Source organism: Schistosoma mansoni, chromosome 1 (assembly GCF_000237925.1).
Source record: "Schistosoma mansoni strain Puerto Rico chromosome 1, complete genome".
NCBI lineage: Eukaryota > Metazoa > Platyhelminthes > Trematoda > Strigeidida > Schistosomatidae > Schistosoma > Schistosoma mansoni.
Genome location: NC_031495.1, coordinates 18,283,045 through 18,297,975, shown reverse-complemented (window position 1 = coordinate 18,297,975; position 14,931 = coordinate 18,283,045). Strand labels below are relative to the sequence as shown.

General features: G+C 31.9%; 1 protein-coding gene across 2 annotated transcripts in view; it reads left to right on the top strand.

Moving 5' to 3' along the window:
• Positions 1-1,769: 1,769 nt before the first annotated feature.
• The window catches only part of Smp_165920.1 (dbl related), a gene marked incomplete at its 3' end in the record, with an annotated part of 33,419 nt that continues 20,257 nt past the window's right edge, over positions 1,770-14,931 (top strand). Inside the window, exons 1-7 of one of the 2 annotated variants that reach the window (XM_018793516.1) lie at positions 1,770-2,195; positions 2,916-3,431; positions 6,586-6,730; positions 9,258-9,631; positions 9,957-10,163; positions 11,171-11,395; positions 12,053-12,241. In XM_018793516.1, coding sequence (XP_018648021.1) covers positions 2,973-3,431; positions 6,586-6,730; positions 9,258-9,631; positions 9,957-10,163; positions 11,171-11,395; positions 12,053-12,241 — 1,599 coding nt within the window. In that variant the 5' untranslated portion in view covers positions 1,770-2,195; positions 2,916-2,972. Of the gene's footprint in view, positions 2,196-2,915; positions 3,432-6,585; positions 6,731-7,020; positions 7,063-9,257; positions 9,632-9,956; positions 10,164-11,170; positions 11,396-12,052; positions 12,242-14,931 lie in introns of those variants that run through there. The other variant, XM_018793517.1, reaches the window with a different exon arrangement.

Genomic DNA, 14,931 nt, shown 5'->3' with positions numbered 1-14,931 from the left:
ATATGGAGGTCTTCATAATCCAGTCAACCACCAGAAGGAATAGAAGGGATGAGAATAAACAGCTATGTCTGACACCGGTCCTCACTTGGAATGCGTCTGTCAGCTGTCCTCCATGCACAACTTTGCAGTGTAGCTCTTCGTACGATATCAGTATGATGGTAGTGATCTCCTCAGGTACATCATAGTATCGAAGAAGGTTCCCTAAGGTTATCCTATCCACACTGTCAAATGCTTTCTCATAGTCAATGAATTTGATGTATAGTGACGAGTTCCACTCGATTGATTGTTCAACAATGATCCGTAGTGTCGCGATTTGGTCGGTATACGACAACCTGTTGGCCCCGGAGTTCGGGATCTACTGCATCTTTCGTCCGGTTGAACAACACTCTATCGAATACATTTCCTTATACCGATCATTTTATCTACTGGATGCCTATTACTTAAAGCGTGAATAAAATTAGTAATAATAACTAGTTACAGGTTGTGAAGATAGTTGAAAATATGACACACAGTGAAATATCGACTCAGACTGTAATGATTCTCAAATAGTAAAGCAGTAATGATGACCCCCAGCTATATATGGCAGATCTTCTGAAAGCCCATACAAATGCAATTAACAATACAACTGTCATTTTCACGATGAGTGTAATATCTTAAATAATGATATAAGGCATAGTCAGACTTGTAAACTCTCAACTTATGGGCAATAAAAATAGGCATGACCTGGAGATAGTGCACCCGATTCGAGTATATCAAAAATTCGAAATTTGACGGTAACTTTTGCATAGCATTGTGATAAACTGAACAAGGTAGTCTTCACGTGGTGCTAAGCGGATAAATATAATGTATAAAATACGCTGAATATACCTGAACAATGCTCTTATTCTTGGAATTATTCGCAAACAACTCATAAATCATTCCAGGTTTCTTTAGAAGTGCAATTATACACACGTTTCAATGATGTCTGCATAATATTAGCCATATTAAAACAGGTTCTGTAGAACTTAGAAGAATATTGAGTTGACTTTAAAGAGAAAAATAAGGAAATGGAGGAATGAGATGTGATTTATATAAATAATTTAATAAGTATCTGGTGAGACCATAATTTGTGGATGACCTTTGAGCGACGCTAAAGGGGCATTAAGAATGTCCACCTACTGACTAGGGCTAAATGAGGGCTTTAAACCTGTGTGAAGAATAAGGATTGTGATTTACAGTTGATGGTTAGAGATACGGATTAGATTGGGGTTTTTTTTCACGACATTACAAGCTGCTTGTGTAGGCTGGAATTGAGTGGAGAAAATGGAGAGTTGTTCATTCTATAATATGGGACTTTATTATGAAAGTTGTATGGGACTGGAGATATCAGTCTATCATAGCTCCTAAGTTGGGATCATAGGGATAGTGCAATTTAGTGGCTTTCAAAGTTGTCAGATATGCCTCAGAATTGGAACCAGTGGCTATTTTACCATAGCTTCCTATTAAATTCTTCATTTAACGGAAATGAACTTTTCAAAACTGATGGAGATATTTCAGTAAATATTGTTCTTGATAATCGATTACACAACTTTCCCCTGCTATCTCCTCACAATATTATCGCTTCGTTTATTGCATATTTTTTCGGTCTGCTATCAAACTGGTCTAGGATCACTTAAAGTGAGTGTTGATAATGGATCCTTTAATTAGAAGTAAGCTGGTCAACTGCTTTCTGTAGTGATTTTGAAGCGTTTGTGGTTGTGGATTAGAAGTACAATAAGTTTGTGGCTTTTGGTTCTTGAAAGTGGTGTTCCATTTGAAAAGTGGTTACTGGTATTTGTCTGTACCTGTAATACTCGTGAATAAATTTTTAATAAGCCATTATAGGACGTTTTAATACTACTATATTATGTTGACTCTAACAATATCAGTCGCAGAAGCCTGAGCCAGTAGTTAAAACCGTTTCGTAGAAAGCCTCAAACTTGAGCAGAATTCTGTCTTTGGGGGTTGGTTTTGAAATAATGAAACCTCCAACTATGTTCTAACATCCAACGGCTGCCTAATTTATACCATTTTCTGTTTTTTGACATTTTAAACCAATACTATTGAAAAGTTATTACACGAATACCGCACTTATTTACTCGTACATTTCTCATCAGGTTCGACAACATATTTTGCATTATGCTACTCGAAAAGATTTCTGTCTTCAGTTGTCACAAGTACGTATTATATATATGTCAACCAAACTTTATCCATTTATGCTTCTTATTTGTTTTCTGTAACGGGCATAGATAACTAATCATATTTCTTCATTGCACAATCATTTAAATAATAAGGATAACACTTAAACATAAACACATAAGTCTTACGCTCATATTTTTAATTATTCATGGATTTTCTCAATAACCCAATGATATTTTATGGTTAATAAAAGTAAAGTCACGAATGATTGGCCAGTCTAACCTTAAACTGATTTTGTTTGCTTTTATGTGTGTCTAATCGTGAGATAAAAGAACATAAAACAAATAAGTAACAGAATAGTGGCCTCATTTTATATGCAGATTATTCACTTGTTGTTTACCATTAATTTCTTTGATTTTTCTGACTGTTTTATCTGGTTATCATTTTAAATAATATTGAGTACTAAAATATACCCCGATTATTGTGGGAGTATAATTAATCTCATTTACTTATGAAGCTTAACAGAATGGATTTGTAATCTTTACTCCAGGATTATTGTCTGTTATTTGATTTGATTTAATGCTGTTGCTTATTAATCTAATACGACTATCGCAATCTTTTTCGCTTCTTACTTCTCACATCTCTTTATTTGAAGCGGGATTACTTCTTCTATTTGGTAATTCAGTTCCTGTGTTTACTTCTCGTAATTATAAATAATGTGCAATAACTATTCCTTATCTTTACCATTCAAATTAAAGGATATTGAAGAATATTTTGAAGAAGTTGAACATCTATACTCTGGATTGAAAAACATCATGAATCAGTGCACTAATCAAAACTATCATCAACGACAGGATCATTATTGCAACCCAAAATCAAGAACTTATCATTTAAACCAATTTTATAGTTGTGAAAATATGCTCGAATTACGTAAAAAATGTCATCATTGGTTACATCGTGTTTCTCACTGTGAAGTAAAGGGTTTGAAAATACGTGAAAATTTACTTAGGAAAAATTCAAATCAGTCATGTACAACTATACAAGAAGAAGATACTACAATAAAATGTGATACATCATCGAAAACGGGGACATGGGCTAATGCAAGTGATGCGTATGACTTACCAGTTGATTATGTCTTTCATATAATTACTTTTGATCGTATACTCATTAGGTTAACTGAGGCTCGTACCGAATTAAGACAGTACTGGCGTGAATACATGAAACGAGTACGTGTTACATTTCTGATTGATGATGTTGAAAACCAATATTACGAAGTAAGTATAATTATGTTTTGAATGTAATATTATTCATTTACAGTGGAATTTTTATTGTTTCTGCTTTGTCTGTAATTAAGACTTTTTGGACAATCAGTTTGACACTAGATTTACAATGTGAGTATGATAACTAAAAGTTGTGTCCCAAAACGTGATTGATGTAACATTAAAATCTACATTTTGTATTTCCACTTTGAAGATATGTACATTATTCATCTTAACCATTTTATCCAGGACAGTGAAAACGTGTTTTGTTTGGATCTTCGTTAAGTAGTACAATTATAATCAATATACCTAAAGTTAAACACAAAATCTGTAGTTGGAATACGGTTCTCTGAAAAACCTGTTATTGAAATGAGATTATTTAAATCGGAATTAAGTGGATATATCTGACAGATATTACTGAACAAAGTCTTTGCTCGGACAATAGCTCTATTCAACCTCTCATTTAACTCGTTTTTAGTCCAAAGCCTTCAGTAATGTGATTTATTTGTTAAGTACTTATTTTAGTGCGAAACTATTTGAAGCTTTCCCAATCGATTAGTTCGAATCACGTTTTATTTGGTAATTCATCTTATCTCCATGAGACTATTCAATTTTAATATAAATTTTAAATAAATACGTTTTTGTACATGTTATCCAAAGCTTTCTTTATTAGCTCAAAAGTAATCAAATAAATAAGATAAAATAATACATATCGCTAAACACATACATGTTAGTATACTAGTCTATGGACTAAATTCTTCATGTAACTACCTACCTGATTGCCGAAACCTTGATATATATGGCCGAATTCAAGTCGTTGACCCCATTCATCAAGTTCTTTGACTAGTAAACCACAGCTCCCGTTTGTAACGAATTCATTCTTGATATTATAAACCTAAAAAATTGACATACAGACAAGAAAATTACAAGAAGTGAGAAAAGCACATTAAAATGAACTCAACGATTATAATTAAACGAATTACACCTAAAGGAAGAATAGTAAGATGCTCAAAATTGAGGTGAAGACATTTGTTGTCTAGTATATCTTTAATACTACTGTGTTTATTTCAACTCATCATCATTAGCGGCCTACTTGAACGTCTGGGCTACCTGTTTTTGCCCTCTAGATATTTCAATAAGTTATCCCCTTTTGTTTGTTTATTTTAACACATCATTATGTCTATTAATCTCACAACCTGTTCAGGCGCGTTTATGAAAAGTTTACAACTTTCCGTTGTACAACTTGCAAAAAAAGCCCAAGCAGAGACATCGTGGTTGCTATACATTATTCAGATGTCGATTCCCGAACTGCTAACATCTAACTGGCAATCACTCAATGTTGATCGTCAGGATCGATCAACAAATGAGAAACGGAAACTTGTTGAAATACTTCCTGCTGAGAATTCTATATTGTACCAAAAATATAATGTTGAATAAAGCTAATAATAATAATAGTGAAATGTCTATATAATATATAATTTGAAATTAGTTTATTATGGACAGTAAATCAATTATTTTACTTATTTTTATTTAAACACATAAATATTGGTACAATCAATTTAAGAAGTCCAATCCATAGCGGGTCTGCTAACTGTGGTGTGTATAAACAACTCTGTTACCCTTATTGATAAATATATTCTTCTTATATCCCAATGAGTAGAAAAATCGTATTTCTGACGTTTCGTCACTTAGCGTAAACCACTTCAGGACTGCAATTTTTCTACTCATTGAGATATAACAAAAATATATTTATTATTAAGTTTTTACCCAATGCTAAATTTATTTGAAACTATCAAGTCCAACCTTGGCATTGATACCTATAAACTCATTAACAATCTGGTACTCTTTGAATTTCTCATTAGCTCACTAATTGCTAATAATTATCACGTCTTCATAAATCTAAATTTGGTAATATCGGCTACTTATTTCACATAACTGCAGCCAGTAATTAGTGTCCTAATGAATTTGTGACAAGTTTTATTCTTGCCATATTAGAGTTTTATAATCCTATTACGACCAACCCAAAGATGCATAATTAAATATCACTAAATGCATGCAACACGTGTTTTAACCACTTCGTTTGTATTGGATTGACAGTCTCATCAATTTAGTATTAGCTAATCTTAAACTTTTGACTTGTATCAGTTTGTTTTTGTTAGAATCTGTGTAACAGTATATTTGTAAAATACAGATCGGAAATACATAGAAAAATCAAAACAAGATGAATCATACAAATGCGGGTTGTAAAGGTTACTTTAAAGTTGTTCTGAAGTCATATGATGGTTGTACCTACTTTCAAATATAAGTTTTGTAGCCCTAACAAAATAACTCTTATAAATGAAATTATTTTAGTACAATATGAATAATTTCCGAATTACTACAAGCTGAGAAAACATTTTTTTCTGTGCATTATTTTTGTAACTAAACAGGGACCAGACTATCATGGGAAATGTAGTTGCTGTAATTGACCTATACTGAGAATTGTGCGAGGATAGCTTATAACCAATGCCGTAAAGTGTGCATCTGTTAGTAATATGTTTGGTTTTAATGTATGTGGAAGTCTTTGTATAATTTTATCAACATACTACTTTAGAAACTCAAATCAATGCTAACACAAATCTAAACATGGATAATGTAGTCCATAAGCAACAAATGAAAACTGGGATCTAAGGTGTAAGGCAATACTATGCTACGAATTAGACAGAATATAAAGAATAAACCCATCGCAGTAACAAAATTTGGGCGATTCCCTTCAAGGTTCTCATTCATTGACTCTATAAGGCCCATACCAACAACTAACGACTTCTTAAACTGATGCTATTTATTGATCTGGGTGCAATCTAACTTTTTTACAACCTATGGTAGTCAGCATAGTAAGCTGAGGTAGGTGATGGCAAAATCTACACTTCATATCTGTTAATAATGAAGTTCAAATCTCTTAATCCAGTTATCGAGAATTGAATCTTTCAACCAGTAAATCATAGTTCTAACTGGTCAGTTATTACTACATGTTGATTATGGGACCAGAATAAATAATAGTAAACCGTAAAGTGATTTTTGTTATAATGGTTTAATTGAGAATAACTTCTATTTTTCGTATTGATATTGTTTCAATATGCGTAGAATCCCATTCTTATTTTTATCCTTTCTCCAAAAATTCTTTTCGTAGTTTACTAATCTTGCCAGTACATGGAATAATCTCATTGAATCCCTAGTTGATTATTTACCAATTAAAATGTCCAACTCCTCCGCTTTATCCCCAGTACATCAACAATATTATAATCAATCATCATTAAAAGATGATAAGGAGAACAGTTGCATTCCTAATAATAATAATAATAATAATAATAATAATAATAATAATTCATCATGTTCCCCTTCACATTTCATCATACTTTCTGCATTGAAAAATGATGATGATGATGATGACGATGAAACGGATACATCGTTAAGTAAAACAATATGGAAAGTTTAGAATTACTATCTTGTCGTATATTGGAAGCGGAAGCCACTGGTAATCGATTATTAACAAGATTAAAAGAATTAGATAAGATTGCAAGCAATTTTATTTTATTTATAATTGATAATGTGGAAGAAAAAGAAGGAGTGTTACTAAACAATTCTGATGAGAAAGACAATTATCAAGGTAATTAATTGCATTTAGTATTTAAATGTGTTTTTTGCTGTTGTTGTTGCATAATCTGTGTAAATATGTTCGTCGAATTTATATCATAGGGTATTTTTTGCAATGGAATTTGGTAACCAAGCTGCGTGCAGATATTTGATATTTGAATTTCAAACCTAGTGGTCAGTAGCCAAGTGAACCAATCTCTAGGTCAAAGTTTCGTACTTTTTTCTGTAGGTTTTTTCGGATGATTAATATTGAGTTGACCAGAATGTAAAAGCGTTATGTAATACTACTTCGACCAGACAAGAGTCTCGGTGTAGTCATCTTAAACAAAGACGAATAAATCAGCAAAATAATATCATTTTTAAGTGATTCCACGAAATTCATCATCGACAGTACCCAGAAAAACCTGACAGATGCATCTTAGAAGCGTCTTTTAAGGAAGTTGGAAGGACTCTTGAAGAAGAATTCAATCAATAATCCTACCTGCAACAAATTGAGGCCGAAAGAATCACAATTACCTTACTTGTACGGCTTACCTAAAATGCACAAGCCAAACATCCCATTAAGGCCAATATTACCGATAACCAAATCGCCTTTCCATAAACTCGCCTCCTGGTTGATATGGTGTTTAGAACCAATCCGCAAGAAAGTGGCCTGCTTACAGTCTGAAGGATAGTTTCGAATTTGTACAAAAGCTTGATGGCTTAAATGCTTCCGATACATTTATGGTATCTTTCGACGTCTCATTACTCTTCACTAAGGTTGTTCTAAGGGAAACGGCTGATATTATATGTAATTATCCTCAACTCCTTCCTTTCCCAACCAATGGATTCAAACAGCTCTCGTTTATGTGTACCAGAAATATTCAGTTCCAGTTCAACAATGTGTTGTACCTCTGAATTGATGGAGTAGCCCTGAGCCCAATTTTGTATGATATACTCATGGGAAATCTGGGACAGAAAAAGCTTAAGCACTCAATCGAAGGAACTACACCCTATCGTAGGTATATTAATGACAGATTTCTTGTCTGCAACAATTAAAAGCATGACCATGCCAGATTTCGTTAAATAAATATTTTTGTTTAGTTTCTATATTTATTTCACTATTATCTCATTATTACTTAAATATGGTAGTTTAGCCTGTAAATTATTATTACTCTGCTTTTATTAGCTTTTATATTCATGGTGTGATATCGCCTTTTTTTCCTAATTCAGCTCTAACTTTTTTCTCAAAATGTAGTCTTCATCTCTGTTTACTGGAATTTGACTTTTTGAGTAAATCTCGATCATATTCTGTTCATCCTGTGTACATGTTCATCTTCTTGATTTTCATGAGCACAAAATATTCATAGTCCCACCTAATCTTCAGAGCACTTGTTTATTTTAAGCATTCTTATGAAATTGATGACCTTTGGAGTATTGAGATATTTATTCAACCTAAACGGATCGTATTTCAGACTTTGAAGGAATATAGTTCATTTGGTAATGATTTTAGAGCTGCCACTATTTTTGTGTTTGATGTCTCGTTATTAATTTTATTTTCAAATGGTGAAGATTTATTAGTTAGACATATTTTATCGAATCCGGTCGTTTGATTTCAAACTTCATTATCAGGCTAAACAACAGTCTTTACAATTTGCTAGTGATTAGAGTACCTCACTCAATGATTTCTGTATGTTATTATCAGACTGTGTTATTTGTTAAATGACCAAATTCTTTACACAATCAGCATGGATATTACATCCAAACTTTGTAAGACAACTATTTAGCTGAGAAAAACTGTCATCGCTAAATTAATATTACTCCACATTGTGTAGATATAGTATTTTGATCGTTACTGTTCCATCACTTTCTAGTTATCTGTTCATTTTTGATATAATTTTTTAGAATTACATTTGAACAGTTAATGATTAAGCCATTTGATTTTCGGTCAGTAAACTAGTTCTAATTCAATTTCACTTAATTTGGTTTTGAAACCAGACAGTATCACTACTATTAAATTATATATTCATATACCTAATCATTAATAAATCAACTGATAGAATCATTTCACTTACTGTGGTATAATCATGAGTACTCATACTTCTCGTTGTTATATAATAAAAGTGACTCCTAGTATAATTGTTATTTCGTATATTCATTTATTGTTAGCTAAATCGAGTGAAAGCGTTTTAATCTTAAATGATAATTCATTAGATATTTTTTTTACAGCCTCATTTCTCTGTTGTGATGTAAATCGGTTGATCAGTGCAAATTTAGTTTCAAATATTATTTGTCCAGATTTGTCAATAAAATTAAATGGAAGTAATCAACAAAATGATGTTAACTTAAATAACAGTTGCTTATCTCTATATTCTGGAGAAGATGAATCATCTAACCCTGTTATGTCTGGTGAAATTAATCATAGTTCTAATGAAAAAACTGATGAATCTATGCAAAAATATTTTCTTCCTATCAAATTTCCTTTAAATGTTAAGGAATGGTCTGTGCTATTTAAAAATATGATTGATTTAGCTAGTATAGATTTACCAAAAGCAGCTGATCAAATTAATCGTTTGCTACAACTCTACACAGAAATTGATAATGTAAGTAGTGTTACTGTTTATACTTACAACATTGTTATTTATTGTTTTTTCATGTTCATTGTGTTTTTACTCAGTCTTTGCAATTACCTTCCTAAAATATGCGTTCAATAGCTGTACATATATATTTTACAGTTTATAGGACAATAACTTGTACTTCGAATATTTTTGTCATATTTAGGTTCCCTATGAATAATATGTGTGGCTGTGATTGAACTTTTTCTTCGACTATTTAATGCGGTTACTTTGTTTGATTTTATAGAGTTTTAACATTTCTTTCTATTTTTTTGACTCTTCAAAGATTTATTCCCATCTTTATTCCTTATAGGCTGCTTCATGGATCAAAGAAGGTCATCATTTATTGAAGACAGTAACGCCACCGAATAAGCTTACTGCAATGAATTTAGTGGAATGCCGGTCACGTATGGATGAATTGATTACATTCACTTCTTCACGTCAGAGTAGATTAGAGTTGCTTCGAAATCCTAAACTGTTTCATTCACGATTAGTTGGATTATTAGACGCTGATTTGAAGGTGAGTTTTATTTAATTGTTACCGTAAAACATTGCAATAAATTGTTCTCTTTTCTAACATATTCGTTCTTTAAATTAAAGTGGTTCTAGTTCTAAATGAATGATAAATAATTCAAATGAAATTCTCACCACGGTGATCTCTACAAACAAAAAAATTCAAAAACAGAGAATTCCTTGTTTTTAAAACATATATCATTCTGTAAATCTCGTATATTTCATGGAATAAACTTGTTCTTTTCTACCAATGCTAATAAAGTAGAGTACTTTTTTGGTTGGAATAGTCTTTTCCCTATTATCATTTCTTATTGCTTGAAGAATCATTTTTTGTCACAGTATCTTCATAGGGCTTTGGTTCTGTGCTGTTAGCTTTTAGTATCTATGCAAACTATAGTTCAAGGCTTGAGCCCTTGAGATGTTAGAAATCGGTGGTTGAAGATAATCGATTAGAACTCAGAATTCATCGCCACAATGCAAATTCTCTTACTTTTTATTCCTCATCTTTAACTTCCCAACTATGTTATCACCATGAATGTAATTCACTTACTAATTACAAGTTTATTAATTGGACTTTGGGCTACACTTTTCTATGAAGTCTGATGATACTACCCAGTTGTCCAAATCGGAGTTTGGGGAATAAGGTTTGAATCTACGAGTAACTGGTTATAATCGGGATTCTTTAGCCACTAATTCAACCCTTCACTTATTACCACTGCTTTAATACAATAGACTTAATCAAAGATCTATCTGTAAATACACAGTGTCAAGTATTGCTGGTAAAACTGCTTCAATAATAATCTATTCCCCTGTAAGACTATGTTGTATACACATATTGGTCTGGAAATAGTACTAATGTGATTTCTAATCCTCAATGTGAATCTAATGTTATATCTCCTTATGCTACACTGATTCCTTAATCGAAGATTTCTGTAATTATGATTGTTTTGTTCTAATGTTTTCAATTGCTATTCTTCTATTCATTAACGTGTTGTTTTTATTTTTAATTTGTAGAGTCATTTAAGTAAATTATTAAAACAAGTAGAAGATTTAGCACAAAATTGTAATCTTGCTATTGCTTCGATTCGTCAACACATTTCACGAACAAGTTTTCCAAGAAATCATCCCAACTCTCAATCTTTTAATAGTAGTACTAATAGCAATGGCAGTACTTTGACTAGTCCCGGGACAAATTCACCCATTCAAGAAGCTATCGAATCAACATCATCATCTTCAGAAGTAGGTTTCTGTTTCTAATACTATATAGCCTAACTGCTTTCCCATAGATCTTAGACTTGAACAATATTTTCAAACTTTTTTATTCATGAATTAATGACAAACTAGTCAAATAGTGTTTTTTAAAATCACACTTGTATTAATCATTCAACATAGATGGTTTTGTATGATAAATTTCCTGGTTTATGTTTTGATCTATGAATTATTGTTTTCTAAAAAAAGTGGCATACTTCTGTGAGTGTTGTTAATTTGCTAAAGTTTATAAAACCAATAACTCACTAAGTAATACCTCATATTTATATCCAACTTTAAGTCACACATTTTATGTAACAGCTAGTGATATTACTTCAGTTAAGTGTAACCATTGTTTAAACCTTCAACTCAGTCTTCATAGGCTGAATGTTTTAATTACTAAGCTGCTTTTCCTTTAAGGTGACTATTCAGTAGCCCTATATTTTTGCAGTGTTTGTGTTCTTTCTGTCAATTTATGGTTTTCGTTTTAACGTCATAAATTTTTAACAACAGATCAAGCGAACTAACCTACTGTATCTACATTCAATGGGACTGGAAGTTCTCATTTTTAACCTCGTTTGGTTATTTATTTTGTTAGAGGAATCTTATTCTTGCTATACTAAAGTTTTCTGCCTTTATTAAATGTAGGGTCTTAACAACCACAATAAAAAAGTATCCAATCCCATTCAAGACTCGGATTTAACTTCCTCAACTCAGTTGTCACGGTTAGAATCTCCGACTTCATTATCAACTCCGGGTAAACGATATCAATTAGCGTGGAAAGAACTGGTAGATACAGAAAAATCCTATGTCAATTTTCTACAGCATGTCTATGATGTAAGTTCAATATGTTCCAATGTATTTCCAAACTACTATTATTGATGAGGTTATAAACCTCTTGTTTATTGCTTGTAATTCTTCATTGCATCTCTTACAACTGTTTACTTAATTTAGCTTTTCACACGCAGTACAAGTACTTCACATAGCCTGTTATGATGGTTATTTGTGTGAAGTGTGTTCTGCGCTTAGAAAGCGAAGGTTCAGTCTAATGTCTATAAAGTTGATGGAAAAGCTTGTGTACAAGAAGATTTGGGTTACTTAATTCTTGATTTTTGTCTTTGTGGTCTACCAACTGTATCTAAGAGATTTGACACCTACTCCGATTCTGGTTTCACCACTGTTGTGTGTATCAAAGATACAAAAACATCACAGTCTGCAAATAGTTTCCTAACTTATTAGCCTGATAGATCACTTTTTTTAAGGAGAAACTTGTCAATTGACTTCCATTGTTTACTTACTCTCATTGTGTAGGAATAGTAAATGTAAACATTTTCTACTAAAATATTTTCATAAGAGAAATTGTATTGTTTATTTTAAAAATTCAATCATAGTTTATTGATTTTCAGATGAAAATAAATAATTCGTTCTTTTAATTTTTAACTGTTATTAGATAAATTTAAGAAATTCTTGTACTTGAAATATTCAAGTGTTTGGGAACAAAATTTTACCAAATGTGAACCCCTTCTTTCTTATCTTATTGTGAGACCATTTTCATTTGAAAGTTGAAAATTTGTATTTTTCCATGCTATAGTGCATGGTTGAGACAGTTTCTAGGTATTGAGTGACAGGGTAACTTGATTCGAAGTCCAAGTAAACGATAGTTATGTGACTGTTTCTTTTAAACTTCCAACTTAAGTGGAAAAAAGGTAGTCAATGTTCTTTGGATATAAGTCTGTATGTCTACTTTTCTCTCTTTATTCCCTCACTTTTTTTTACCTGTCCCTTTATATCACCACAAAGTTGTCTTACTGGTTTTCATATGATATCTGTTTATGTAACATTGATTGTTCAGCGATTTTATCAGATGAAAATGATTCCCTGGATCCATTTGTGTTCGAGCACCTTGCTCTAGACTGTTAAGCAAATCAGGGCTCACTGATTTCCTAAAACTTATTAAGTACTGACTTAGTGGTTAGAGAACTTGGTTTCTAATCAGTAGGCCGCAGATTCAAGCGTCACTCTAAGTAGTTTGATATTATCTTCATCCTTTATCCAAACAGTATGGATCAAAGCAAAGCAAACTAAGTGGAAACCTGTGCTTGGTAAATGGGTTGGATATTAATGAGTATGTGTTGGTGTGCAAAATTCTGTACTCTTTTCTGTATGGATATCGTTTTCATTATGGGCTGACATCCCTACTGATGAAAATTTAGGAGCATGATTATAAATATTTAAAAATAAGTGATTTGTCAGCTTGTATTTCAAAATTTGTGCTCATGTGTCCAGGAACAAACATTTTTTTGCTTGTGATAATTTTTTTATTGGCTATAAATTGTGCATTGTTGTAATCTGATTAGTTAAAATCAATTTAGTATAAACTGTTTTGATTGAATGTTAAAATTTACATTTTACATTTGAATTTTATCTTGATAAAAACGTCTGTCAGGCAAATCCATCGTCGTTTAATATAGAACTGTAACTTCTGAAAAAAAGCCACATCAACTTTATTAGACCGGGGTATTCTACAATTGGCTGTTAATAGATATTGAGATCCAAAACGAAATTGATTTTCTTATTGATCACGTAGAAACAGAACTCAGTTTGTTTCTTTATGTCTTTTGGAGTTGGCAGTAATTGTGATAAGAGAAAGGCTACGCATATCATTAGAAGTAAAATAGAAAAAGATCCATAACTATTTTTCGATCAAGACACAGATTTCTAATTGCATTAATGATTGTGCTTGAAAGCTAATAAAATTCTTAATGCAAGAGGAGAAAACTGATTTTCCAGCATTTCAACGAATTATTTTAACATATCGTTTGAGCTTGTAATAATCGTCATATGTGTTTAAACATATGAATAAGTCACTGTTATAAGATAATGTAAAAGGTATATTTAATTCATCTATGACGATTCCAAACAGAATCCAAGTATTGGTTGAGCTCTTGAAGAATTATAGAAATCATGAAAGTATTATTGAAATTGAATGGCGGATGAAGAGGGTAGAGATTGGTACGACCATTAGATTCATATCTAAGGCCATAGTTTGAATGAGAAATAAACTTTTGTTTGTGTTCTGTAAGAACACCTTGTGTCGCATATTAAAGACATCCTGCTGATTCGACTGTGTCAGTAAAAGCCTCAAAAAACAATATCGAAAAATTGACCAACTTACATTAATTAGTAATTTCAGATCATGTTTAGTGAATGAGAACACAGGTGAGGACAACCAAATGTATTTAATACGGAAATTACAGACTATCTCACTAAAATCAGACAACCATACAGTAAACAGTTAATTTGCAAAATAACAATCAATTGTCTCAATCTTGACTGTTCCTTCTGTAAATACCAGTCCATTTTCTCTGATTTCATTGTTCATGCATTTTGATACCAATTGCGTTCCGTTTCGGTACTTTCCTTATCAATCTTCTAGTGAAATACATTCTATGCCTGACCATCACCATATACTACTTATGTGGATATAAGTAACCCACATCATACATATAGCTAGTGTCAAGTAAATT